This window comes from Poecilia mexicana, unplaced genomic scaffold, assembly GCF_051168715.1.
Source record: "Poecilia mexicana isolate PSO_F unplaced genomic scaffold, ASM5116871v1 scaffold_6, whole genome shotgun sequence".
Classification (NCBI taxonomy): Eukaryota; Metazoa; Chordata; class Actinopteri; order Cyprinodontiformes; family Poeciliidae; genus Poecilia; species Poecilia mexicana.
Window position 1 is genome coordinate 28,874,171 of NW_028263375.1, and position 24,095 is coordinate 28,898,265.

Here is a 24,095-nt window from a genome sequence, read left to right on the forward strand (position 1 = left end):
TCACAAAAAAGTTAAAAATGCTCAAATAATGTATATGTCGCTTTACAGCTTCACCATAGCGCAATTATATATATATATATATATATATATATATATATATATATATATATATATTAGAATTTCTGAGATTGATAACAAGATACTGCCAGCATTCCAGTTTAACACTTTTATTATTTATATATTTCACCTGTAGCTGGAAACCGTGGCGGTAATGGGCATGACATGTATTAATAAAACATTCTAATATTATTTAACTCTTTTCATTACTTCTCTAAAATAAGCAACATTTAAAATGGACAAAACAGTCATCAAAATAATTATGCTCATGACAATAATTCAGAGAAAGCAAAGCGTAATTGCGACTGATTATTATAAATGGATTAAACCGCAATCAAATGAAAGAAGGCTGGAGGTAATAATGATGCTTTGTGATGGTTCTGTTCTCCAGGTCTATTTGGCTCAGTTTCATTCAGACATGAAGATTTATTGTCTGTGTATAACATAAGGCGAAAGACCAACATATCCGTTTCAGTAGAGATTCTGTCCCAAGGAACATAGTAGTATTTCTTCTAAAAGAAATGTATTTCCCCATCAGTCCACATTTTGTCCTTCTTTAAGCCTCTGAAAGGCAGCAGCAGCTTCTTCTCTAGCTTTGTAACCATGTAGTTCTGTCCGAAGCTCTCCGGGTTTTGGTGGGATTTCTGGTATACTCTGAAACACAAAACAAAAACCGAGCAATCTTGGTCTGAGTGCCACACTTACAGTCATAGTCAAAATGAATGTTGGTATTATACGATGGAAACGTTTTCAGACATATTCTGGGAACCTCTTGTGTTTCGTAACATCAGTGTATTTCACAAAATTGTTAGCTGATTGCTAAAATTGTGTCTTCAGACATTAGAGTGCGTGCGTGTGTTTGAGCTTGTGTGTGGTGATGAGAAAAAAAAATGCACAGCATATTTTCACTTAAATTGCTTTTCAAATGTTTTTTTTTTTTAATTGTATGTTGTACAATCAATCCACATTGACAAAAGACAGCTGGAATAAGTCAAATAAATATTATTTAAGAATTATTTTTGACATTCCTATTGATAAGATTGTTTCTAAACTTCTTATCAGAAAGTTTCAAATGAAATAAAAAGAAAAAAAATAAAGCTTATACAGTGACAATGGATTCAAGCTACTTCTTACCAGATCAGGAAGGTAGTACTGATGGACGACCTGTGCTCCTGCAAACATGGCCAGAACACTGGCTCCCAACATCCGGATGTACCGGGGCCACGACACACCAGCTGGCATCTGTTACGGAGTGATAGCCTGTAGGAGAGATGATTGCTCAAATTAATAGTGAAAAAAACAAACATAATAAACACTTTCTGCTGTCTGTTGATGCCAAGCTTAGTTTGCCACATTTTTCTGATCTCTTTTTACCCTTGAGATCCTCCAAAAGTTCCAGAGAAGTGTTTTGTTTTAGTACCCAGCATACAAAAAAAGTCACAGTGCAATGTCATGTTATTTTCTTATGATTGCTCTTAGAGGACACTGTTTATTACATTTGACTGAATGCAGAAAAATGTATTCCCATACCTTGATGACCCCACCATCAGTGTGGGGATGGTGAGTTCAGCTCTTCCACGTGACATATTTCAATTTATCAGTAATTTTTTTTACATACTAATTTTATTTTTATTTTGTCTTTTCTGTAGTACTCTATACTTGGTTTTTAAACTGCAGTATGAACATTACCTGAAAAAGCCATATTCTAAAAATGTATCAATATTCCAGCTTAACAGTTGTTGTTTTTTTTTGTTTTGTTTTGACAGTATCTATATCTAAAATGTTGGTTACATACATGTGGCGCAGGAAGAGAGGTTACGAAGTCCGAGTAAACTAATTTAAATTAGCCCTGACAAAAGAGCAGTATGCTAAGATATACTTAAAGGAACAGGAAGCGGTGCCTCTGCATCCTTACCTTATTTATTACATCAAAAAATAGGAGCTATGTAGAGTTTTTTCTAACCATCTTAAACTACAGTATCTGTCATTGAGACACAAGCAGCGCACAGGTCATGTTTAGCTAACAATTAAACGATCTATGAGTGGTGACGTCTCACTCTGCATATATTTACGGATGACGCGGTCTCCCAGAGCACTTAGTCAAGTTGCCCCTGAAGCTTCCAGATTAAAAATAAAAGAAAATTTACCACACCGACGTGAAATCCATATATTAAAATATATTTCACCTAATGCTGTCCCGAAGCAAGAGGACAGAGATAAATTGTTCACCAAATGCACCGATTTAGATTGGGTTACTGGTTTAAACACAAAGTGATGATCTAGAAAAATATACAATCTATTCTTTCAACTTTCTTCTATGCTATTTATTTGCGTTGTTGTACTCATCGAAATCAACGTTTATCGCCGCCTAGCGACATACCACGTTCTTGGCTTTACAGTCAGTTGTATGTTTTTTTTAATATTTTAATTACTAAATATCATATACCACTTTAATGGAACGTTTTGTACGTAAATGTAATTTCACAATTATTCAGAATATAAAGCATATTAACAAACAGAATTCTACTCTTGAGGTATACATTATGAGCACTAGGTGGCGGAAGAACGTCAATTAAACCAGATAGAGAAGAAAATGTTGAGCATTTAAATGGTCTTTGTTTTGCGGCGGCTTCGTTTCCGTATGTTAACCTTAATCAGAAAATGTACGACAGGTATGTTCCTACACTCCAGTACGTATTTGGTTCGCTAATGTACAGCTCGGCCCACAGTTTCAATACACCTGTATATAATTCCTTATAGCTGTTAGCAATATTAGCCCTTTCCTCCCTTTAGTAACGATGATTCTTCTTTGTGTATTAATCGGAGGCATTATTTTGTAACCCAAAGTGTGTCGGTGAGTTTTAGCAGTAGCATAATATTACATTAAATGTACTGAAATAAGTCAACAGTTAATATGGAGGAAAAGCAGTTTACAGCATTGACGGTTCCCACGGATTATTTTCAGCAGTGGTGAGTTGATGTTGGAGCTGACCGACTGACTGGGGGAACTTCTCATCTTATCTCCCCTCACACACTCATTTTCATGCATGATGGAGAAAATGACAAGACAGGTGATCAGGCTGTGCATTCAGGCTTCTTTTTGACTGGTCGCAACATAGCTGGTAATTACATTGACTTGTCAAAAATGATAAACTCATAAACGTGCTTTGAAAAGTTTGTTTCGTATTGATGGGCGAGTGGTTAAAGCTGTTAAAACTATCGCATGTAAAGCAGCACACTTGAGAGGAATTGACTTCTCATCCGATACGTAGATGGAAACAAACACACATAGGTATTCTCAAAACACGGAAGAAGAGATGCAGTGCCTTGCGAAATAAAAAAAAATGCGTAAACATCTGAAAAGTGCGGTGTGCATTTATATTCAGACCCCAACTCTTACCAGCCTCTGCAGAAAACAACATCTACACAGCATGATACCACCACCACCACCACGTGTTACCATGGAGATGGTCTGTTGAGTGTGTTAAGTAGTAGTTTTCCTCTAAACATGGCATGTTCCATGTAGCTAGAGTCACAGAACGGTTGTATTTACACAGGGATCACACGACACAGCTGGTCTCCATTTACTGATTGACTTCGTGAAGTAATTAGTCGGCACAATGTTTTATTTGGGCAGCATAAATGGGACAAAATGCTCACTATGCTACAGATTCTTTTATTTATTTGTATAATTAAAAAAGAAAAAGTGTTGAATATTTTTGTAAGGCACTGTATATTGCATTCTTCCTTAAATGAGCTGCACACAGTGGCAAATATAATCCACAAAGTGATGTACGTCAGTGCATGGTTGTTTGTAAGTATTGTGTCTTGTGGAACTGTGTGCATTTATTTTTTTCTCTCACTCACACTGTTTACCATTAGACATGACAGTTTTCCTTGCCATTCGTCCTATTCTGTGTGTGTGTTTGCTCTCCTCATTTATTATTATTATTATCTACCGTTTCTCTAGGTACCAGGCCAATCAGCAGCACCCTGAGGCCCAACACATGATGTCGTATCACAGCCTGGGTCATTACGCCGACGGCTACATGGAGGAGCCTGTCATGGCGGAGCTGTCTGTCCACAGGGAACCATCGGAACCCCAGGAGCCCTTTTACCACAGCTACCCTCCGGCCTCCGGTCATTACCAGGAGCAGATCGGCCAGCCGAGCTTCAGCGAGCATCCGCAGCATCTGCAGCATCTACAGCACCTGCAGCACCCGCAGCACCTACAGCCCCCACAGCAGACTGAGCAACAGCACATGATCCACCAGCAGGAACCTGACCTTCAACCTCACGCTCCTCCTCCTCCAGGTAGACCGACTTCGTTCGAACATCCCGATGTTTGCCTCTTACTTAAACAAACCACAAGCGAAGCAGAAATGAGATGTTGTGTGGTGTGTTTTTGTTTTGTTTGTTTTTTTGTTCAGTTTCTTTTCTCTGTTCCAGCCGTGACGCCGGTAAAGAAGAAAAGAGGCCGACCGGCTAAGCAGCAGGTGGCGGATAAGGAGGTGAAGGAGGAAATGGATGAAGCGGAAGCTGCCAAAAAGGCCAAACGGGTTCTGAACCGCTTCAACGGCATGAGCGTGGCTGAAGTTATGGCAAAGACGCTCCCTGACGTCCTAGCCTACAATCTTGACATTTTAATAGTTAGTTGTCTTTTTTTTTTTTCCAATGGATTCTGAAACAGTTGATTAGCAGTACCATAAAAAAAAAAAAAAAATATATATATATATATATATATATATATATATATATATATATATATATATATATATATATATATATATATATATATATATATATATATTGCTGCTACAGTAACCCCCTTTTTATGTTTCTTCTCAGATTGGAATCAACCCAGGACTATTATCAGCCTACAAAGGACGCCATTATCCGAACCCAGGGAACCATTTCTGTATGTTGAAGTTCTGTCTCAGGGCTGCCTACAAGCCGAACCCCATCGTGGGGCTGTTATTTGAAATGCTTATTTTACTGCCAAGGCTTTTCTGAAAGTGATGCCATGTGCATCCAGCCATCAACAACCTTAAATAAAACAAGAATAAAATAGTACAAAATAATCTTGTAATACTATACAGTGATCATGTCATTTAAACATCCACAAATAGCTGTTAAATACAGAAAATACCGACTAGAAGTAAATTTTTCCCGTTGTTCTGGCGCCCCTTCTAGGGTGGCGCCCCTATGCGTCGCATATAACACACACTCACTTTCTGCGCAACTGTTGCGCTGTTTGTTTTTTTTCAAGGTATCAGAGTAAAGGGGATTTAATAATAAATCACGAAATGTTCTAGAATTGTATGAACTTCCCTCCACTTCACAACTACATGCTGCTCTGTTATAAAACAAAATCCTTAAATACATTAAAGTTTGTGTTTGTAATTTGACAAAATTTGGGAGGAAAAAATAAGGTGTGAATATTTCCACATGGTTTATCCTCCAACACTTTTAAATCTGTTTTAGTAGCTCTAACAAGTTTTTCTTTTTCAGCCTATTTGCAGATCTAGCGAACAAGAAATGTGTTTTGTTTTTCTGCAGGGAAATGTCTATTTCTGTCTGGCCTGACCGAACAGCAGCTCAACTACATGCACGACCAGAGCCTGCCTGAGAAATACAGCATCGGCTTCACCAACATGGTGGAGAGGACCACACCGGGCAGCAAGGACCTGTCCAGGTACAAACCACCTGACCATGTGATGTCATTTCAACTCCGAGGGGGAACTCTTAGATTGTGTTGATGTTCTATCAAAACATCAACATAAGATTAACATAACATTACTTTAGAGAGAGAAAAGGAGTGGGGCGAGAACGCACCCATGGGGGACGCCAGTGCTGATGGGTCCTCGTTTAAAAAATAACATAATTTAGATGCCTCTTTTTAAAAAAAAAAAAAAAAAAAATTTGTCTTGTTTTTTCTGACATCGTTTTCTGTTTGCCAGTAAGGAAATCCGTGAGGGAGGTCGACAGCTGCTCGAAAAGCTACAGAAGTACAAGCCGCTAATCGCCGCTTTTAATGGCAAAGGTAAAAAGAAACAAACCCGTTGAAGCTATAAGATATCCTACGATTGCAGACACAGACTGTCGCTGCGTCTCCGTTGCAAACGTGAGCAAAACTTTCAGTGTTCAGCTAATGTCGAAAAATACTCCACAGTTGAAAGTGTTTCTGTTAAATCAGAAACACAATTAAAATCTCACGTGACTAAATTTGTTCATGTAATGAGTCGTTAAAAACATGACTTATTATGACACCATCATCCTTCCACTGACTTCCTGTCGATTTCTTCTTCGTGGTTTGCGCCTGTGTCAACATTTGGTTGACTTGTGTGATGCAAAAAAAATAATTTCTGTTGCAGTTTTGTGAAATAATCAAATTTTGATGCAGCCAGAAAAACATCACTTCATCCTAGCACTGAAACTTTTTTTTTTATCAAAAAACAAGTTTTTTCAAAATTGCTGTGTTTCCATTAAGCGAAATGAATTTCGAAATGTCAAATTGCGCAATTATATGGTCAATGGAAACGCAGCTACTGTAAATCAGCAACAGTTTTCTTCCACTTTTTTTTCAGGGATTTATGAAATATTTTGCAAAGAAATCTTTGGTGTAAAGGCCAAGAATCTGGAGTTTGGTCTGCAACCTTACAAAATCCCAGACACTGAAACGGTACGTGTCGAGCAGAACGCATTTTAATATGGAACCGTACTCCCGGTACCCTGCTGGATCTTCACAGCATTTATCCCCTGTACCCTCAGGTGTGCTTCCTGATGCCATCGTCAAGCCCCCGCTGTGCCCAGTTCCCCCGTGCTCAAGACAAGGTGCATTTCTACATAAAGCTGAAGGAACTTCGTGACCAGATGAAAGGTCTGACGCCCAACGGGGAGGTGCTGGAGACGCGGTACTCTTTCGACCTGCAGCTGGCTAAAGGTACGGTGCGTCACATCTTTGGGCACCGAAAGAAATGTAGCGTTTTGCAATTTATTTATTTTCTGATAAACTCTTAACTCACGTGTTTGTGCTGCAGAGGATGCTAAAAGGATGGCAATCAAAGAAGAGCAAGTGGATCCAGAATATGAAAGCTGTAGTGGGCTTCATGATGGGGTGAGGCAGAGCAGCTGAGACAGAGGAGAGGAGGAACGCAGGCCAACTACTGTAGCACTCAGGTATGGTGTAGCTGTAGGAAAAGACTGGTATTCTGAGCAAGTTTACCTTGTGTGATGGTGTGTGGTACAGGCTTTAAATCACATCGATCACTGTAACCGTGCTAAATTTAACAAAATGTCACCAAAAAGTTTCATTTAGCACACATAATGCTATGCTAACCTAGCCTGGTCACTGCCTTCCTACACAATTCTCATCTCCCTTCACTGAATTTCAGACTTCCACAGAGTCCATGCCTCTAAGAAGAAATTGTACATTATCTCATTAAATTAGCTGTACTCCAATAATATATAATATATAATTGATGACTTCTGAATGACTTATAAGAAAAGAAAAACATTACAGATTTATATGCGCATTGCGTAACTTTTTTTTTTTCCCACAGAAGTAGTCCATATACACCAATTAGAAGACAGAATGGCACCGTCGGGGTTGTAAGCTCAAAAATATTTTTTCCCTGAACAAGTTGCAAGGTAAATCAGCCTGGAAACGAAAGAAGACTGTGCTGCACCCGTGGAACTTCCACCAAGAGACCTCAGCTATTTTTCTAACAGTCTGGTATCTGTTTTTATGGTATTTTTTATCACTATTTATTGCATCATGTAAATTTGTTTCAAGTGAATTATTTTCTATTTTGATACAGTCGTATCTTATGATTTATCTGCTGTATACATGGATTATTGAGTTATGTCTTTGATTTGTAAGCACGGCTTTATTAAATCTCGTCTAAAGGTGACCTGCTCAGTGTGTGTTTTTAAATAGTTTCTGACCTATGTTTAAGAAGACTCACTTACGGTGCTTAAATAAATTCAAATACATTGGATTTCAAAGGGGGAAATTGATTGGGTAATGTTTAAAAACTAAAGGATGGTACATCATTTAATGTAATTTAAACATATCAGCTTTAAGAGGGGTGAATTCAAAGACCTTGCAGTCCTCTTTGAGATCATTTCAAGATACCAGGGTCGTTTTTTTGGCCAGGTGAGTTCAGCAGAGATCTGTACTACAGCAATTTTAATGTTTTTGCAAAGGTTGTGATGTTGAAAGGGTTTTTTTTTTCTCCGTAGCGGAAAAAAAAAACTTTTAAAATGCACTAAATACTATTTAAATAGAAAATATTTGACAGTGCTGCAGATACAAGCCAACATGAAAATAAAACTAAGTATTTTTGATTTTGACAAATGTGGCGTCAAATTCGAATTTATTGACAAACTTATAGCAATACAAGACTGAAATTAAAGCTCCAAGTCAAAATTGTTTTTAAAAAATAAAGTCAAGGAAACTCTGTAAAGTCAGTTTTAAATCGTCGTGTCTTTTAAGTAAATGAACGTTTTACTATCGCTGCACTAAACGTGGCCCTTTAAATACTACTATCGGCCAATCGCAGACAATCTCGCGGTGTTTAAAAGTCGAGCGGCTCATACCAACTCCACAATAGGTGTAGTGTGGCTACGTTCTTTGGGATTTCTGGTGTTACTGAAATTTAAAAATATATAATTTGTAAACGGAATCAATTAAAATTTAAACAAACGATTTCTCTTTGCAAAAATATAACGTCATAATAATTTTGTCTTGAAAAGACCGAAAGCGGCGTTTTCCAATCCACCCCTCTGTGTATAACATGAGCTATTCCCGTGTCAAAGTTGGCCGGTTGGCTTGTCATGTCTTTGTTGCTTCTCCAGCGCCGCCAGAAGCTGTGAATTGAAGTGTGGATCTGATGGGAAATAAGCTGATATCGTCATAACAGAAAGCAAAAGTTTTAACCTGACCCTCATAAGGTATGTTGACTTTATTAAACAGTAATAAGAAACTGAATGTTTAGAGTTTCGTTCGGGTTTCTCTCAGTGGAGCGCAGCCATTCACCCATGCTAGGTTAATCGACCAGCTAGTTCTTGGCTAGCATTAGCTGTGTTTGTGGCACTGTTGGTAAACATTAATAAACAGTTGTGGTACATGCCATTACACTGAATATGAAACATGGTTTAATGTGAAGCTTGTTCAATTAATTGCTAATAGTATGCTCCAAACCTACGTAATAAAAGCTAAGCTGGAACCGTTTTCTATTTCATTAGTTATTGTGTTCGCTGTGTCTTTGGGGGGAAGAAAGCAGCTGCATCCCTTTGTTGTCAAGGAAACTACTCATTATAGAGTTTCATCAGTCAAAAAGCCGGTTGGCTGTACTGTAATGGTCCATCGCCATAGTTTGTTTGATGTTAATGTTTGTCTTTAATTTTCCTTGTTGGATGATAGAAATGCTAGCACATGCATTCACTTTCATACCATGTCCTACATTTGTGTGCTAAGCAACCTGATCAGCCAGCGGCTATGTTTCCTCAATATGCATGTTGATTTATTTGATAAAGTCCAAAGACCCTAAAGATGGAGGAAAAGCTGAATGGATCACTGCCTGTTGTCTCCCCGGAGTATCTTCATCAGTGGTGAGTCTTCCTCCTCACCAGTGTAGCCAGGAAGTATTCCATTTGTGTGTGTGTGTGTGTGTGTGTGTGCGTGCGTGCGTGCGTACAAAACATATCAATGGAAATGAACGCATGTGCACAGGCCTGTCACATTAAAACAATTAATCCCACGATAAATTAAAAGAAACTCAATAATTTTCATTTGCTTGATTTATCGTTTTTCTCTTTTCTCTGCCTTTTTAACCAAATACTGAAAGATAAAAGTCTTCAGTGTGGCGCTTTGGTCTCAACTATCTCGGTTTGAAAGATAATTTTGTTTACAGAGACTTTATAATTCATTTTATTTGTTGTTTTGTTTATTTACTTTGGATATTTAAAATGTTTTCCAGTTCCAGTGTTTAAATGATCATGAGAATTTAAAGCTTATTGATCTTTGAGAAAGTGTTCTTACATTATTATGCCATTACCCTTAAAGTATCTGAAAACCATATCGAAACAATATTATGGTTTATCGCAATAACTTCTGGGACAATTTATTATCTAGCAGAATTTGTTATCGTGACAGGCTTACATGTGCACTTATTCACCCTTTTGCTTTTGTCTTACCACTATCATTATCATTCCATAGGATGCTGACCATGAATGATGATTAATAGTAATATAATGTCGATCAATACCAGGAAAATAACGAACCTGGAATGATATTTTTTTGTCTTAAGACAAACGTGTATGAACTATTTCTTGACTGCTAGAAAATGTGTCTTGGTTTTATTTTTCTACGACTTTTTATGGAATTAGTGGCATTTAGTGAACAGTAAGTAGACAGAAATAAAGAGAGAGGAAAGAAGAAGAAGAAGAACAAAGTGAGGACATACAGGAAGTTGCCGGGACTGTGAATCGAACTCAGGACCATCAATGTGTTTAGAGCATGATCTCCATCAACTGAGCCACTCAGAGCACCAGCAAATACTTTAGTTAGGAAATATGTCAGCCGCTGCTTTACCTATCAACATTGGCATATTATTACGGTTCTGGCTCTGTATAATTAAACCAAATGAAATTTACATACAATTGAATGTCATCATTTTAAAAACTGACCACAAAAAAATAGATTATGACGGGACTTTTTCGACCCCTTCAGTCAAAATGACGGACAACTACACAAATCTAGATCCTCCTTCTGGGATTTATAGTTTTTTACACCAGTGTCTTTGTTGCGTGTAGTTCAGTCCTTCATGACTGGAGGCCCAACATATACTAGCGTCACAAATACTAGCGTTACAATTGTCAAAAGTCGTCTTCACTCAGTTAAAACGTCCACACCAAAGGGCGTTGCTGGCAGAATGGTCCGCTCACTGAACTAAACATCGGCTGCACTCATTGGTCATGGCTGATAAAGCAGAAGATTTGCCAGTTTTATATACTTGACAATTTCTTTTAAATAGCTCCATTCACTGTACTGCGAGTTATATTTGCAAAAATAATAAAATGTTATGTTTTTATTAAAAATTGTTTCAGAAAGGTGGTATTTGACTTTGTGCTTATGAATACTAAATGTTAGACTGCAGAATTCTAAATGTATTCCTACAAGACTTATTGCTTTCATAATATTAATTTATGCTGATGAATGCTGATGATTATGACACTAAAATGCTTGATATTGACAGTAATAACTGCATTTGATATAAACACATTCTCTTATGATCAGATATTTTATTTTAAATTAATTTTTAATAAAAAAAAAAGGCATTGATTGAATTAACAATATCAAAGTCTCTTTTATTCCACAGAGCAGTCCAGGGCCTTATCCTTACAATCTTAAAATTCAATGTTTCATTGACATTGTTCTGCCACAGGGTTCGGTCCGCCCAGCAGTTCCAAGCCCTCCAGGCTCAGTACGCCAACTTCAACCCTCAGCATCAGTTCCACTACCCAGAGAATCCGACTGCAGAGGCGGCCAGGGCCCACATGGCCAACCCAGAGCCCACCATGGAGCAGACGGAACCTGCTGACCTGACTAAACGTACTGGGGAGATTTTTAAATAACATACGCAGTTTAGAGAGCCTTGTTCTGCGTTACCACAGAGAGGTCACTCAGTGTAGTAACTTTATTTGCTCTATGTGAATTATATAATGAGCTCAGCAGGTGCTAATGTTTGCTAATTGCTGCTGGCTAGTCTGAAGGAACTGAGTGGAGGAGGGCTGCTCTGTGAGGCAGAAGCTTGAAAACTGCAGCTCAGAGGAGGAGCTTTGTCCTCGAAGGCGGAGCTAGGTCCACCCAGGCGTTTTGTACAGCTATATTGTTGCCATGGAGATTAAGGGATTTCTCAAACATGCATAAAAGAATCAAAGCAACACTCCAGGTTTGCTTTTGATGAGGGAATAACATTATAACATGATGTGAAGCTCAAAAAAGTTGATTTTATATAATACTGCCCCTTTAAAATGAAACATGGGAGGCTAATATTAAAGGAATTAAGTCTATCTAGAGATGTTGTCTCACTAGTACGTTATCACAGTCTGAGGCAACAACAACCATCAACAATCATAAAGTTCTAAAAGAGATTTTGTTGTACAACCTTTTGTCTTCTAGCTCCAACTAAAAAGAGAGGTAGACCAGCTCAACCCAAGGAACCCGGCGCGCCAAAGCCCCCCAAAATCCCCAAAGCCCCCAAAGCACCAAAACCCCCAAAGGTCCCCAAAGCACCAAAACCACCGAAGGACCCAAATGCACCAAAAGCTAAACCAGGTCCGAAACCCAAGAAGGCAGCTAAGGCTCAGGGTGAGGGCAAGCAGGAGAAGATCGATGAGAGCTTCAAGAAGGTGAAGAGGAAAGTGGACCGCTTCAAAGGGATGACGGAGGAGGAAGTCATGAAGAAGACATTGCCCGACCTGCTGGATTACAACCTGGACTATGTCATTGTAAGGTCCAGTTTTTACCTGACTCTCCGTGTTGGAAGGGATGTGTTCGGAGGGACTTCAGGGTTTTGGTAACTCTAGTGGTATCTTGTTTTGTTTGCAGATTGGTATAAACCCAGGACTGATGGCAGCTTTTATTGGCCGGTGGTTCCCAGGACCTGGAAATCATTTTTGTGAGTTCTGATGCTACGGTTATTTTTAATTTGTGTCAAAGTAGCAACAACGTGCCTGTAGTGCCACCATAGTTTGAATACACATGATGATGTGCAGTTTAACCCTTTAAATCTTACGTTTCAAATCTCAGCCTGGATATTTTTGCTTATTTTAATTGTACAAAGTTCTTTAAATGCTGTGTGAGTAAATATATTTGCCCATGTATCCATAACAAAGGTAACTTTCTATATCTAGAAAGTTATTTTTGCAATTTGCCGTCTATTAAAAGAGTGTTTCATCAGATTAATTTCACTTCCTTCTATGGTGGGGATGAAATTACCATAATAACCCAACATTGGCTGGAAAGCACAATGTCTCCCATTTCAGAAACCTTTGTAATTTTTCAGGTAGCGCAACGTGTTGCGGAATTATGGTCCCGCAAATTTGGCTGGAGAAGAGTTAAAGACATTTTCACATTGATCTTTTTAGGCATTTCCCAAACTTTCTAGTTCTTTGTATGGCTAGGGAATACAGTGGCCGTTTTAGTTGAACTATTAACTAGTTCAACTAGTTGGGATCAAAATCTAAAAGTCAGGGCGCCACCTGATTACCAGGAAATAAAAGCCAAACGGTTATCAGTCTCAGTTATTGCTTAGAAACGGCTACAGTATGAGGTTTGTATTGAAAAGTTTTGGAAATTAGGCCAAATTAGTTGTAAGCTGCACATTTCAGACATGATGGTTTTGATATTTTAAGTATCTGTCAGCGTAAGCAAGGTTGATTCGACGTTTTTTTTTTTGTTTGTTTTTGTTAATTTAGCATTAATCCGAGCCAACTAAGATGGATGAATTTGAGACTGAGACTGGATAAAATGTAGCTCCACCTACATTTTAGGTCATTCTCTTGTTGTTTTCAGAGAACCACTAACATTTCTTTACGTTCTAAACATGTTGTTTTTTTTTTCCCCAGGGAAATGTTTGTTTCTGTCTGGATTCACCGAGGAGCAACTCAACCACATGCACGACACGACGCTGCCGGTCAAATACAAAATGGGCTTCACCAATATGGTTTCCAGGGTAACCCCAGGGAGCAAAGACCTCTCAAGGTAGCCATGTAAACTGGTGAATAATAAAAAAAAAAAAGCTCAAGATCTCCAGTTCAGATTATGGTAAAATGCTGCATTTTATGTGATTTTTCTTTCCCCCCCCACCAGTAAAGAATTGCGAGAAGGAGGTAAAATTCTCGTGGAGAAGTTGAAGAAGTACAAACCGCTCATTGCTGTGTTCAATGGAAAATGTATGCTTCCCCCCACCACCATCAATTCAGTGATCTTCAGAGCAACACTGAGTTGATACAATGTAACATTGCATTTCTTTTTTTTTTTTTTTTCCAGGTATCTATGAAATGTTCTGCAGGGAACTGTTTGGCAAGAAACCACAAAAGCTGGAATTTGGTTTGCAGCCACACAAGATCCCAGAATGTGATGTGGTGAGAGCAGAAATCTGCCTTTACATTTACATCACTGTGATACATCAAATTTGTAAAAAAAAAAAAAAAAAAAAAGACAACCGCACTAAAGCTCCACAGAAATACCTGAAGAAACAACACCTGAGCATTCAGCAGTGGCATTCATAAACTTCAATAGACTTTATTTCTGTACGTTTGTTGAGTGGCGTCTGTTTTTTATTCGTCACATGTTTCAGTTTTCACGTATCAGAATAAAGGAGGCTGAACACAATACATGCCACAGATTTTTGTTGGCAAAACAAATATTTCATTTTCCTTTTATTCCACAGTTGTACACGGCTTTGTGTTGGAGATCACATGAAATTCAAAGAAAATTCTCTCAGGATTGTGTTTGTAACAGTCAATGGCATGTTGGAGCAATTGGAGATGGAAAAGAAAAGAGAACATTTCTGCTGAAAAAACAAGGATATTTTTGAGCTTGAAGAGTTGAAAATTTGCTCAAAAAAACAACAACAACAAAATTTTAAGATTAATCTCAGAAATTTTGGAGGAAAAAAAACATTTTCAACTTTTGAAACTCAAGAAATTTACCGTATTTTCTGCACTATAAGGCGCACCTAAAAACCTTCAGTTTCCTCAAAAGCCGACAGTGCGCCTTATAATCCGGTGCGCCTTATATATGGACCAATATTGAGCCACGACAGGTCTGGCAACTACGGTAAGCAGCGCCGACTTCATTTTCGCCCGTAGAAGAAGAAGCCCGCGATGCATGCTGGGATAGTTGTCAGAACGCTGGTTTGTTAATAAAGTTTGACTGACCTATCTACCTACCGACCTGATAATCAGGTCGTCTGCAGGTCTTTTAGCACCACGTTCTCCACCAACATGCTGTGCGCAAACGGAGAAGGGTGACCGTCGTCCAGCCACGCCCCGGCCCAGTCGCGGAAGGCTCCCCTCGCCGACCGGAGTCGGACTGTTTTGTTGACATTCTTTATGTCAACAAAGTGGCTTTAGACATTCACCCGGGGTGCTTCGACTAGGGTTACCAAGGGACCAGCCCCTATACATTTAAAGCCGGGGGGCGCGGGGGAAGAGAGACAGACTGTGGCGGCAGCTTGTCGGTTGGTCTGTGTTACCCAGAAAGCAGTTGGGCACAATATCGCAACACTAACACCGTGAATGAAACAATGACTGGGGCAGCCTACTATATAAAGTATTTGGGGACCATTTTATTATTACACATCCATATTTGTAGAGTACGGAACAAATCGCGTCCCATATAGGTTCAATACGGGATGGTTCCGTATTGTAAGGGATGGGTGGCAACCCTAACTGTAGCGTCTATTCTATGTGCCTTATATATGAATATGAGTTTTAAAATAGGCCGTTCCTTGAAGGTGCGCTTTATAGTGCGGAAAATACGGTACTTGTTTTTTCAAGAAATGCCTTGAGTTTTTTTGGCAGGAATTTTGTGTGTACAATGGTCCTAAGACGGCGTCGTGGTAACATTCTAAAATGTGTAAAAGAAAGAAAAGTTGCATGGCGGTGTGTAGTGTGGCTTACAGTGCTATCAGGAAGTTTGAAACCAAAATGAATAGGTAACTTTTCTTTTTTGTCAGAAGAAAAAAACTAAAAGATGAATCACACCAGTGTTATTAAAATGTTTAGCGATTGTAACAATCACCACAACCAGCTGGTAACATTTTTCAGACTTTTAAAAGCTATATTTGGTTTTACAACATTAATATTTTTTAATATCCCAACCTAAACTGTCTGATACGGTTTTGTTCTCACGTAGTTCCCAGACAAAATTTATTATTGCAAACTGCTAATAATGTGCTGAAAAGGTAAATGACGTCTCATCATCAGATCTGTCTCAGTAGTAAACAAAGATCACCTGCTGCTCACTGAAATACCTCTACAGGCAGCTTAGCATTCATAAACTTCAGAGTCTCTTGTCCATTGATTGACTGCTCCTCTAGGCCTTGTACCTGATGCCTTCCTCCAGCGCCCGCTGTGCCCAGTTTCCTCGTGCTCAGGACAAGGTTCACTTCTACATCAAGCTGCGGGAGCTCCGGGATCAGCTGAAGGGCATCCGGAAAGCTACCGAGATCGAGGAAGTCAACTACACATTCGATCTTCAGTTAGCTAAGGGTAGGCTTCATCATCAATATGCATATGTAAGCTAGATAAACTGGAGTAAATGATTTAAACCGTTTTACACATTAATATTACAACATGATAGTCGGTTTGATTGAGTTTCATTCAGCGTCTTGTTGATTTTTTTTTTTTTTCTCTCTCCGAACGCCAACAGAGGATGCCAAGAGGTTAGCAATAAAAGAGGAGCAGTACGACCCGGGATATGAGGACGCCTACGGCGGCGCGTATGTGGAGAGAGGAGCTGAAGAAGGCCAGGCCAACAGCCAGACCAACGGTCACTGTACGCTCACGTCTACCGCGAACTCAGGTAACCGCCAGCAGATGGCTAAACCTGAAACGAATCCTAACAAGATACAAAATGGGATTTATTTGAAACATGAGCCACCAACGTGACATCTTGAATCATTTATCTACACTTAATTTGGGGCTCCCACTCAGCCTGTTTTCTCATGGCTTGAGGAAACAAGCTTAAATTAAGGAATTTAAGACTCCTTAAAAAGTCTTAAATTCACATACCTAAAATTAAGGCCTTAAAATGTCTTAATTTATTTAAAAAGTAACTTGGCCTTAAATAAGTTAATCACAGGTCTTAAATTTTGCCGGGACATAACTATCTAATCTCATTCTATGTTTTCTGGGACTTTTCTGTCAGGTAAATCAAGACGATTGAGGCTACTTTAGCTGCTAAAATGTACTATCTAGCTAGCTATCTTTTTTTTGAGTCATACATGTAAATTTATCGCAGCGTGACTCAATGAATTTTATACATTTCTGTGGAGATATAGGTCTTAAATTCCATTCATAATGATCTTCATAGGGCCTTAAAATGTCTTAAATTCAAAGAAAGTTGAAAATCATTTCAAGGGCCATGCTTTTGACACCGCTGCCGTAATGCATTCAATGATTCTCCATCTGCATCTGTTCGTTTGTGGCCCGTCCTCAGAAGGAGCACAGGAGGCGACCACATCCCAATCAGAGGGTCAGCTGCCAGACGGACAGTGGATGACCCAGTCGTTTGCCGATGAGATTCCCAACATCGGCAGCGGACCAAACGCCAGCAGCACTTGAGGAAGACGAGAAAAGTCTTCGTTACCTTCCAGAGACATTAGCTAACTCAGTCTCCAAACCACAGTCGGTTAGGTTTTAGATGTTCCCCGTTTTGTTTTGGGTTTTTTTTTTTGTTTGTTTGTTTGTTTTTAGCAAAGTGGAGTATAAACACTTTTAGGATTTAACTGAAACTGCAGAATGTTTTTTTTTCTGCACATTTTATTTTGTTGTTTTTTTTATATTCGTGAGCCATTTTACATGTGTAAATCAGGGACATAACTGGCTGACTGTGTATTTAAGCATTTGTTTTTAATCGCTGTACTGTTGAGGACTGCACTGAGCTGCAGGTGGAGTCAACATTTTAATCTACTGTTTCCAGTAGACAGACTGTTTCCAGGTTCTCTTTAAGCTCGACTTCTCTGGAGGGAAGGATCGAATCAGGATTACTGCTACACTCAAGGTGCTATGAACTGATACGATGCACAATACCGACTTGTTGAGACCACACATTAACGTCATCAGTCCTACAGCCGGACTGGCCTTTCAAAGTTACACAACCTATAATGGTTTTCATTAATCGTTTTTTTTTTTTTTTACTTTAGATGCTTTGGATTATGGTATGTTTATTAAATGTCACTGTCATTGGATTTTATGAAACATTTCTTGATTAAAATGTTATTCTACTGATTCATCACTCACTTTGTGGGATTTCTGCACAATTTAACAGGATTTAAAATCAATGAAGTAGTCATTCGAAGTTATTAAAAGGTGTTTTTTTTTAATAAGGGAATAACAGAACATGATGTAATCGTCAAAAGTTGATTTTACATCATACTTTCCCTTTAAAGACACATTTCTCTTACCTGCATCTTGCTATGGATAGTGTGGCACAGGCAGGACACTAAGGCACACAAAGCTCATCTCAGAACTACATAATAATATCACGTCTTAAAAAAACAACACATTTGCTAGTTTCAATAAATCAGGTCCAGTGATTTACAACTTTCTTTTTTCATGTGGATTTCATAGATAAATTCAAGAAAAAAATGGGGTTCAAGGAAATATGACCTTTATTTGATAAGAGAAAGACCATTAGAAATTATGAAGTTAAATAAAATAGTTTACATATACTTTTACAAATGGATACTTAACTTTTTTTACATTTTGACATGCTTTCTGTGTCCAATATCATCTTAACATTTTCTAGAGAATCTTGTCCTGATACAAAAACCAACAAAGGACCAAATTAACAACTGGACTAAAAGTAGTCTGGGTTTAGACTTTGTGTCTCCCTCTGCACGGTCCGAGCCAAAGGACTTGTTCTAATAATAAAGAGTAAAAGAAAAAGAGAGATGGGCAATCTGTCAAGTTCATGCTTTGCAATGCATAAATCTTTGAGACAAATCTTTTTGGGGTTATCACTCCTGATTCTCCATCTACATTATGCCACATATGAAACACAATTTAAAATAAAAACAAACCCTCAAATCTACTTTACCTTTGGCGAGCGAGAGGCTGAGCTGTACAAGCCGGAGGGGCAGGGTCAGCATGTAAATGATGAGTTTTACTGGGAAGAAGTGAGTAAACCGAGACCACCGGCTGATTGGGTCGCGGTTATGCTGGCACACCTCACACAGCACTAACATGTGGAAACACAATCAAAATGCAAACTTTATGGTCTACTTCAGGAGACATTTGAAATACATTATCTTCATTTTATTTCAGTCTGTGACCTCATGCTGCTCAGAGTAGTAGTTTGCATTCAAAAAGATATTAAATCTAACTTTATTTTAACCTTGCAAGCTACCGATGCAAACAATTAATCGATTTGTGACTGAATGTAATAACGTCGGCTTAGACCGTCTTATAGGGTTGTAGTTTGGCCGCCATCCAGCAGAGGGCGCCGTTAATCGTCCTCAAGCGGAACCACTTATAGAAACAAAGATGGCGGCGATACTAGAACGGGAAAGAGAAACGGTCCAGAGTCTGGTGTGAGATACAAGATCCATTTTATGCGGTTCTGTTTTGAAATATAAAAACTTGATGAGCTCCTTCAGTTATCAACTCCGTAGCGCTCGTTCAACTGAGCTACATGACGGAGCATTGTCGACTTCTCAACCAAAAACTACTGATTTGTTATGAAGCCGGAGGGCCGAACAGAAAAACTACCATGATATAAAAAGACATTATGGCAATAAGCAGGGTTGAGTTTGAGGGCTCCATAACTTTAATAATGAGAGGAAACCCCCATTTTTCCGTTTACCCAGTCAGTACTTAACATAGCTGACACACAAAACATTTAAAACCAAATAGAATGATATGCTTCTTTTTTAAATTCAGCAAATGAAAAATACAACCCTTCATGTTATGGAAAGACGGCCGGCCTTATTGACAAGAAAAAAATGGAGTTTTTGTGGCCACTTGTCAATTAATTGTTAGTCGATCGATAGGAGTAATCAAGCAGGTGTATTTAGACAAACTGATGAGTCGATAACTTGCATCCCTACTGCTGTCAGGACCTGTAGTGTTTGTTTCCACTCTGACCTTCCTGGATGTTAGCGGGGAGGCTGTGGGTGACTTTGTGGCTGAGCTGTGTCTGCTCTTCCTGCTCAGAGTTTCCTTCTTTGCACGGCAGCATCCTCCTCAGCCTGGCCTCTTCTGCATTAGCCCGCTCTTTTCCACGCTCACGACAAGGAGGTGTGGTCCAGCCTTTCCCAAGCGATAAACTCCGAGGGACGTGCTTCACACTGAGCAGATCTAAATTCATAAATTCTTGACTGGCGATGTACTTAGGCCTGACTTTGCAGACGGCAATACAAATAAAGGTTTCAAAGACCTGCTGTGAGTGAGGATGGAAGTGGGAATGCTCACCCCGTTCTTTCAAGAAACGAAGAGCGTCCGTGTAGCCATTGTGGCAGATCTCGGCCAACTTCTGATTGAACAAAAACACAAAGAAGAACTGGAGGTTTTCTCTGTTCCACCTGTTCATTGTTAAACTTCAAGAATAAAATCAGGATTAAGAAACATAATACTCAGATTTGAACACAAAGCCGGGTTTTTATAAAAACTAATATTTCCACCACATTGTTTACAACAATATTATCGTGCAACACTGAATCTGTTTTCGAAAAGTTTTTATTTATTTACATGATGTCATGATGAATGCAGACATATCCACACCAGTGTTGTTTTAAACCCACAGGGGACAGTGTAGCGCAGAGCTAAAACCTGTGTCGGCCAATCAGAATCCTGTTGGGAATCAAACATGGCGCCAGGAAGTTTATTTGCATGGAACTGATGTAAAGATTGAACCGCTTTTAAATTGCGTATTAGAATATAAAGTTAGTAAAATACAAGATGATGTTGATTGGGAATCATGTCAAAGGAAGTACGTGGGAAAATTATTTATCGCAATATGTAATGCATGGGAATGTAAATCTGTTTCCCCATGGAATTTTCTCAACAATTGTTTCAGTTTTTGTAAATAATCGTTTTTTAGTGATGTCGAGTTGAGTTTTCATGTGGACGAAAGGTCAAAGGGCATAAAAACGTATTTGATTTTCCCCCAGATGTCTGTCTACGTCTGGACTGGGCCTAAAAATCACATTTCTCCATTTCCACTCACCTCCAGAGTCGGAGGGAGGAACGACGTACACACACGGTAGACGTTGCCGGTGTTAACCTGAATGCTCATGTTGCCGTAGTGGACCTCAAAAAAGTTGAATGTCCCCTCCCTGGGGCAGATGTCGCTCTCGCCCGAGAAGGGGGCCATGGTGATGGTGTTTCTGTGCTCAAACAGGGGCATGTTGTTGCTCAGAGCTCCATCCACATAGAGCTGAGGAAGCAGAGGTCACTGTGAATCTAGATGACCAGGTACAAAACATGAAGTCCTGTGACTAAGTGCCTGATTTTACACACCTGTTGGCATGTAGCTGATTTGAAAATCCCTGAATTCAAGGATTTGGAGGGATTGATAGTTTTGTTAATATGGTGTATAACATTAATAATATTATTGGTAGATGGTAATCACCACACACTGCAAAAATACAAAATCTTAAGGTTTTTTTTTTGTCTAATTGCTGGTGGAAGTATCTTGATACACTTTGGATAAGACAAAACTAATTTACAAGTCAATTTTCAGCAATATATGAGATTATTTTAAGTAAGCAATTCCTTAATATTAATACAAAAAAACACTTAAACCAAGATACTTTTTCATGGTAAGTCCCAATACAACAAGTACTTTTTAATATATATATATATATATATACATATATATATATGTATATATTGAGTAATTAGGAGCCTAAATAATCTCCTATATCTTGCCGAAACATCACTTGTAAGTTAGTTTATTTCAGGTGTGCCAAGATATTTGCATTAGAAACTAGACAAAAAAAAAATCTTACCTGTTAAGATTTTGTGTTTTTGCAGTGCAGAAACACAAAACCAGTCCTGTTGATGGTTTCTAGAATTTTCTCATCCACGACCTCCAAACTGCTGCCAGTAAAACCAGCTTCCAAAAAGTGGATCTTCTCCCTGTTTTTGTATCCTAACTGTAAAATTCCGGTAAATGCTCGTGTTTAAACTATTTTGTTTTTGTTTCAAAATTAATTTTCCAAGTTGAATTTCTCTTCTTTGTTGCTGATTTGTTTATGAAATGTTTTTTTGGCTTGAAACACTGACGCAGCTGCTGAGTTAAGCTAACTAGAGCTTATCCCACATGTGAAAACGATGCAGAGGGAACAAACTCACCACTCCGTGGTATGACGGTGGTTTAAAGCCACAGTAGATGGGAAAAAAGCAGCTGCACATGAGAACCTGTGAGGAGAAGCACAATCACTGCAGCTCCCTAAAACTAAATATCTATAGTTGCAGTACTTTGTGAGTAATCGGTTTGATCTACTCTTGTTTAACCGTCCGTCATACAACGACCTGATCCTCAGTTCCTACCTGAATCAGTTCCTCTCTGGTGTCAAACTTTGACACCAGCACATTTTGTCCGTCCGCCAGTCTGGTGAGGGACACGCAGAGCCTCCCTGACGCCCGCAGGTGGGCGTCCTGTGGAAGCTTCTCCAGCAGAGAGTGTCGCACCGTCTGCAGCATCCTGAAGGTCGGGTGGAAAACTCCCAGAGTGTGTTTTCTGGCTTCCTTTGCCATGTTTAAAATGCTGAAACACAGCTGCTCTGAGGAGGGAGAGAGGTTGAGACTTCATAAATTACAGTAAAGCTGAGGTATGCAACTCTAATAATTTTTTTTTTTTTTTTACATATATTTTAAAACTGGGATGGTATGAGACAGATGATGTGTGTGTGTGGGGGGGGGGAAATCAAGTTACTCTGCCTTCTCCCAGATCTACTCAAAAATAACCAATGAGAGCCGGGGGGAGGGTCTTGGCTCCGTCAATCACTCTAGTGTACTGCTCACACCCTCCCCGTTTCTCTCTGCCACACTGCAGCTGGTTCACCACAACATAGCCTGTCATAAATGCTAATGCTAGTCAGCATGTCCACCAATGATAAACGGTTTTCCTGTAATGACAAGTTGTTTCTCTGTCACTAGCACATTTAGCAGCGCCAAGAAGAGGTTGATTGACAGCGATAAGACCCTCCTCCTGACTCTGATTGGTTGTTTCTGACCGGAGATGTGCATTAGTAGGGAGAAGGTGGAGGAGCTGGACATTTTCACTGATTGTCTGTCTGATATTATGTCTTCATTATGTAATGACATGATGGCAGTTTTAACAAGTATATAAAAAAGTATCAGTCTTGTTTTCAAAAAAAATTTTGTGATGTAATAAATCTTTAACCAACCCACTGACTGGGCCTCCTGCTGTGAATGCTGTGTTTTGCTTTGATTCACTTCCGTTATCTCTGAATATGATGTGAACTATGGAATTTGCCCTCACATTTCGCCGTGGGCTCAGAGCTGCGTACAGCATTAATAACACTTGATTTAAGATAACGCAGAACTGGAAAAGTATCTGAAAGTCTTTACTTTAGATCTGAATGATGGCATCGTGTGAAATTTTCTGAAACACCACAGTTGGATTATTTGAAAAGAAGTTGATTTCTAATGAACTCGTATTCATACTTTCATGTATTTGAGCAGCCTGGCTCTATGGAGGACTCACCAATGGGAATCCCCACAGCCAGGGCTGCTGCCACCAGACAACCGGAGGAGGCCCCTCCAAACATAGCGGCTCCGTGCAGCAGCTGAGGGACCTGCTCCAGGATGCAGCTCAAAGCGCCGACGTAGTAGATGCTCCTAAATCCACAGCCTGCGAAAGAGATGTTCCACTCCGAGGACAGGTCCACCATTCTCCCTCCGTCTCCCATTCAGCAGAACTTAAACCATTTTTATCTCCCGATCCTTTGCAGGGATCCCCACACCGCAGCTGAAGAAATGTGTTATCTTGAAGGGGCGGGGCTTAGCAGGATCAAACGTTACAAAACAGGAAAAAGTACGACCAACTCACTCACCTTCACACACACACATGCACGCAGACACACACACACACCCACACACACACTTTACTAGTGATCAAAACAACTGAATGACCTGCACTACTTAGCCCCATTTGAGCCCCAGCTGCTTTCCATAAGAAGACCTGGCTTATTAAATAAGAATATCCTGTGAAAGCCTGGGTGTTTTTCTAATATGTTTGAACGCTTATTAAAATATTAATTAAAAATATA

General features: G+C 39.3%; 4 protein-coding genes across 12 annotated transcripts; 2 read left to right on the forward strand and 2 right to left on the reverse strand.

Moving 5' to 3' along the window:
- Positions 1-151: 151 nt before the first annotated feature.
- uqcc6 (ubiquinol-cytochrome c reductase complex assembly factor 6) lies at positions 152-3,529 on the reverse strand. Of its 3 annotated transcripts, none has more exons than XM_015013561.2 (3): positions 3,458-3,529; positions 1,192-1,317; positions 152-711 (listed from the first exon to the last, which is right to left on the reverse strand). In XM_015013561.2, exons 2-3 carry the CDS (start codon positions 1,297-1,299, stop codon positions 592-594), a joined length of 228 nt encoding a protein of 75 aa, XP_014869047.2. In that variant the 5' UTR covers positions 1,300-1,317; positions 3,458-3,529; the 3' UTR covers positions 152-591. The 3 variants fall into 3 exon arrangements, with proteins under 3 accessions (XP_014869047.2, XP_014869045.2, XP_087862670.1); XM_015013559.2 differs by lacking the exon at positions 3,458-3,529 and adding an exon at positions 1,973-2,120; XM_088006544.1 differs by lacking the exon at positions 3,458-3,529 and adding an exon at positions 1,588-1,966.
- Positions 2,620-7,970, forward strand: tdg.2 (thymine DNA glycosylase, tandem duplicate 2). 5 transcript variants are annotated; one of them, XM_015013557.2, is made up of 10 exons: positions 2,620-2,729; positions 4,028-4,371; positions 4,507-4,706; positions 4,906-4,975; positions 5,617-5,752; positions 6,018-6,100; positions 6,645-6,739; positions 6,829-7,000; positions 7,098-7,236; positions 7,620-7,970. In XM_015013557.2, the coding sequence occupies exons 1-9, from the start codon at positions 2,719-2,721 to the stop codon at positions 7,190-7,192; spliced, it is 1,206 nt and encodes a 401-aa protein (XP_014869043.2). In that variant the 5' UTR covers positions 2,620-2,718; the 3' UTR covers positions 7,193-7,236; positions 7,620-7,970. The 5 variants fall into 5 exon arrangements, with proteins under 5 accessions (XP_014869043.2, XP_087862669.1, XP_087862668.1 ...); XM_088006543.1 differs by having other exon boundaries at positions 2,632-2,720; XM_088006542.1 differs by lacking the exon at positions 2,620-2,729 and adding an exon at positions 2,771-3,027 and having other exon boundaries at positions 7,623-7,970.
- Positions 7,971-8,865: 895 nt separating this feature from the next.
- Positions 8,866-18,084, forward strand: LOC106933967 (G/T mismatch-specific thymine DNA glycosylase-like). 2 transcript variants are annotated; one of them, XM_015013550.2, is made up of 11 exons: positions 8,866-9,012; positions 9,598-9,672; positions 11,508-11,674; positions 12,245-12,573; positions 12,674-12,743; positions 13,693-13,828; positions 13,937-14,019; positions 14,117-14,211; positions 16,173-16,344; positions 16,505-16,657; positions 17,294-18,084. In XM_015013550.2, the coding sequence occupies exons 2-11, from the start codon at positions 9,614-9,616 to the stop codon at positions 17,416-17,418; spliced, it is 1,389 nt and encodes a 462-aa protein (XP_014869036.2). In that variant the 5' UTR covers positions 8,866-9,012; positions 9,598-9,613; the 3' UTR covers positions 17,419-18,084. The 2 variants fall into 2 exon arrangements, with proteins under 2 accessions (XP_014869036.2, XP_014869038.2); XM_015013552.2 differs by lacking the exon at positions 9,598-9,672 and having other exon boundaries at positions 8,869-9,012.
- A 71-nt stretch (positions 18,085-18,155) lies between these two features.
- On the reverse strand, positions 18,156-24,083 carry LOC106933968 (patatin-like phospholipase domain-containing protein 2). Of its 2 annotated transcripts, XM_015013554.2 has the most exons (8): positions 23,531-24,082; positions 22,351-22,583; positions 22,153-22,218; positions 21,023-21,232; positions 20,269-20,329; positions 19,942-20,154; positions 18,896-19,036; positions 18,156-18,719 (listed from the first exon to the last, which is right to left on the reverse strand). In XM_015013554.2, exons 1-8 carry the CDS (start codon positions 23,733-23,735, stop codon positions 18,673-18,675), a joined length of 1,176 nt encoding a protein of 391 aa, XP_014869040.2. In that variant the 5' UTR covers positions 23,736-24,082; the 3' UTR covers positions 18,156-18,672. The 2 variants fall into 2 exon arrangements, with proteins under 2 accessions (XP_014869040.2, XP_014869039.2); XM_015013553.2 differs by having other exon boundaries at positions 19,942-20,329; positions 23,531-24,083.
- Positions 24,084-24,095: the final 12 nt, after the last annotated feature.

Coding starts and splice junctions, on each gene's coding strand:
- uqcc6 (XM_015013561.2), bottom strand. CDS start 1,299: ATGCCAGCTGGTGTGTCGTGGCCCCGGTACATCCGGATGTTGGGAGCC. Junction 712..1,191: donor AGTACTACCTTCCTGATCTG/GTAAGAAGTAGC, acceptor TTTGTGTTTCAG/AGTATACCAGAAATCCCACC.
- tdg.2 (XM_088006542.1), top strand. CDS start 2,972: ATGGAGGAAAAGCAGTTTACAGCATTGACGGTTCCCACGGATTATTTT. Junction 6,101..6,644: donor CGCCGCTTTTAATGGCAAAG/GTAAAAAGAAAC, acceptor CTTTTTTTTCAG/GGATTTATGAAATATTTTGC. Junction 7,001..7,097: donor CGACCTGCAGCTGGCTAAAG/GTACGGTGCGTC, acceptor TTTGTGCTGCAG/AGGATGCTAAAAGGATGGCA.
- LOC106933967 (XM_015013550.2), top strand. CDS start 9,614: ATGGAGGAAAAGCTGAATGGATCACTGCCTGTTGTCTCCCCGGAGTAT. Junction 12,744..13,692: donor AGGACCTGGAAATCATTTTT/GTGAGTTCTGAT, acceptor TTTTTTCCCCAG/GGAAATGTTTGTTTCTGTCT. Junction 13,829..13,936: donor GGGAGCAAAGACCTCTCAAG/GTAGCCATGTAA, acceptor CCCCCCCACCAG/TAAAGAATTGCGAGAAGGAG.
- LOC106933968 (XM_015013553.2), bottom strand. CDS start 23,735: ATGGGAGACGGAGGGAGAATGGTGGACCTGTCCTCGGAGTGGAACATC. Junction 22,584..23,530: donor GGCTGTGGGGATTCCCATTG/GTGAGTCCTCCA, acceptor CTCCCTCCTCAG/AGCAGCTGTGTTTCAGCATT. Junction 22,219..22,350: donor CCAGAGAGGAACTGATTCAG/GTAGGAACTGAG, acceptor TTCTCCTCACAG/GTTCTCATGTGCAGCTGCTT.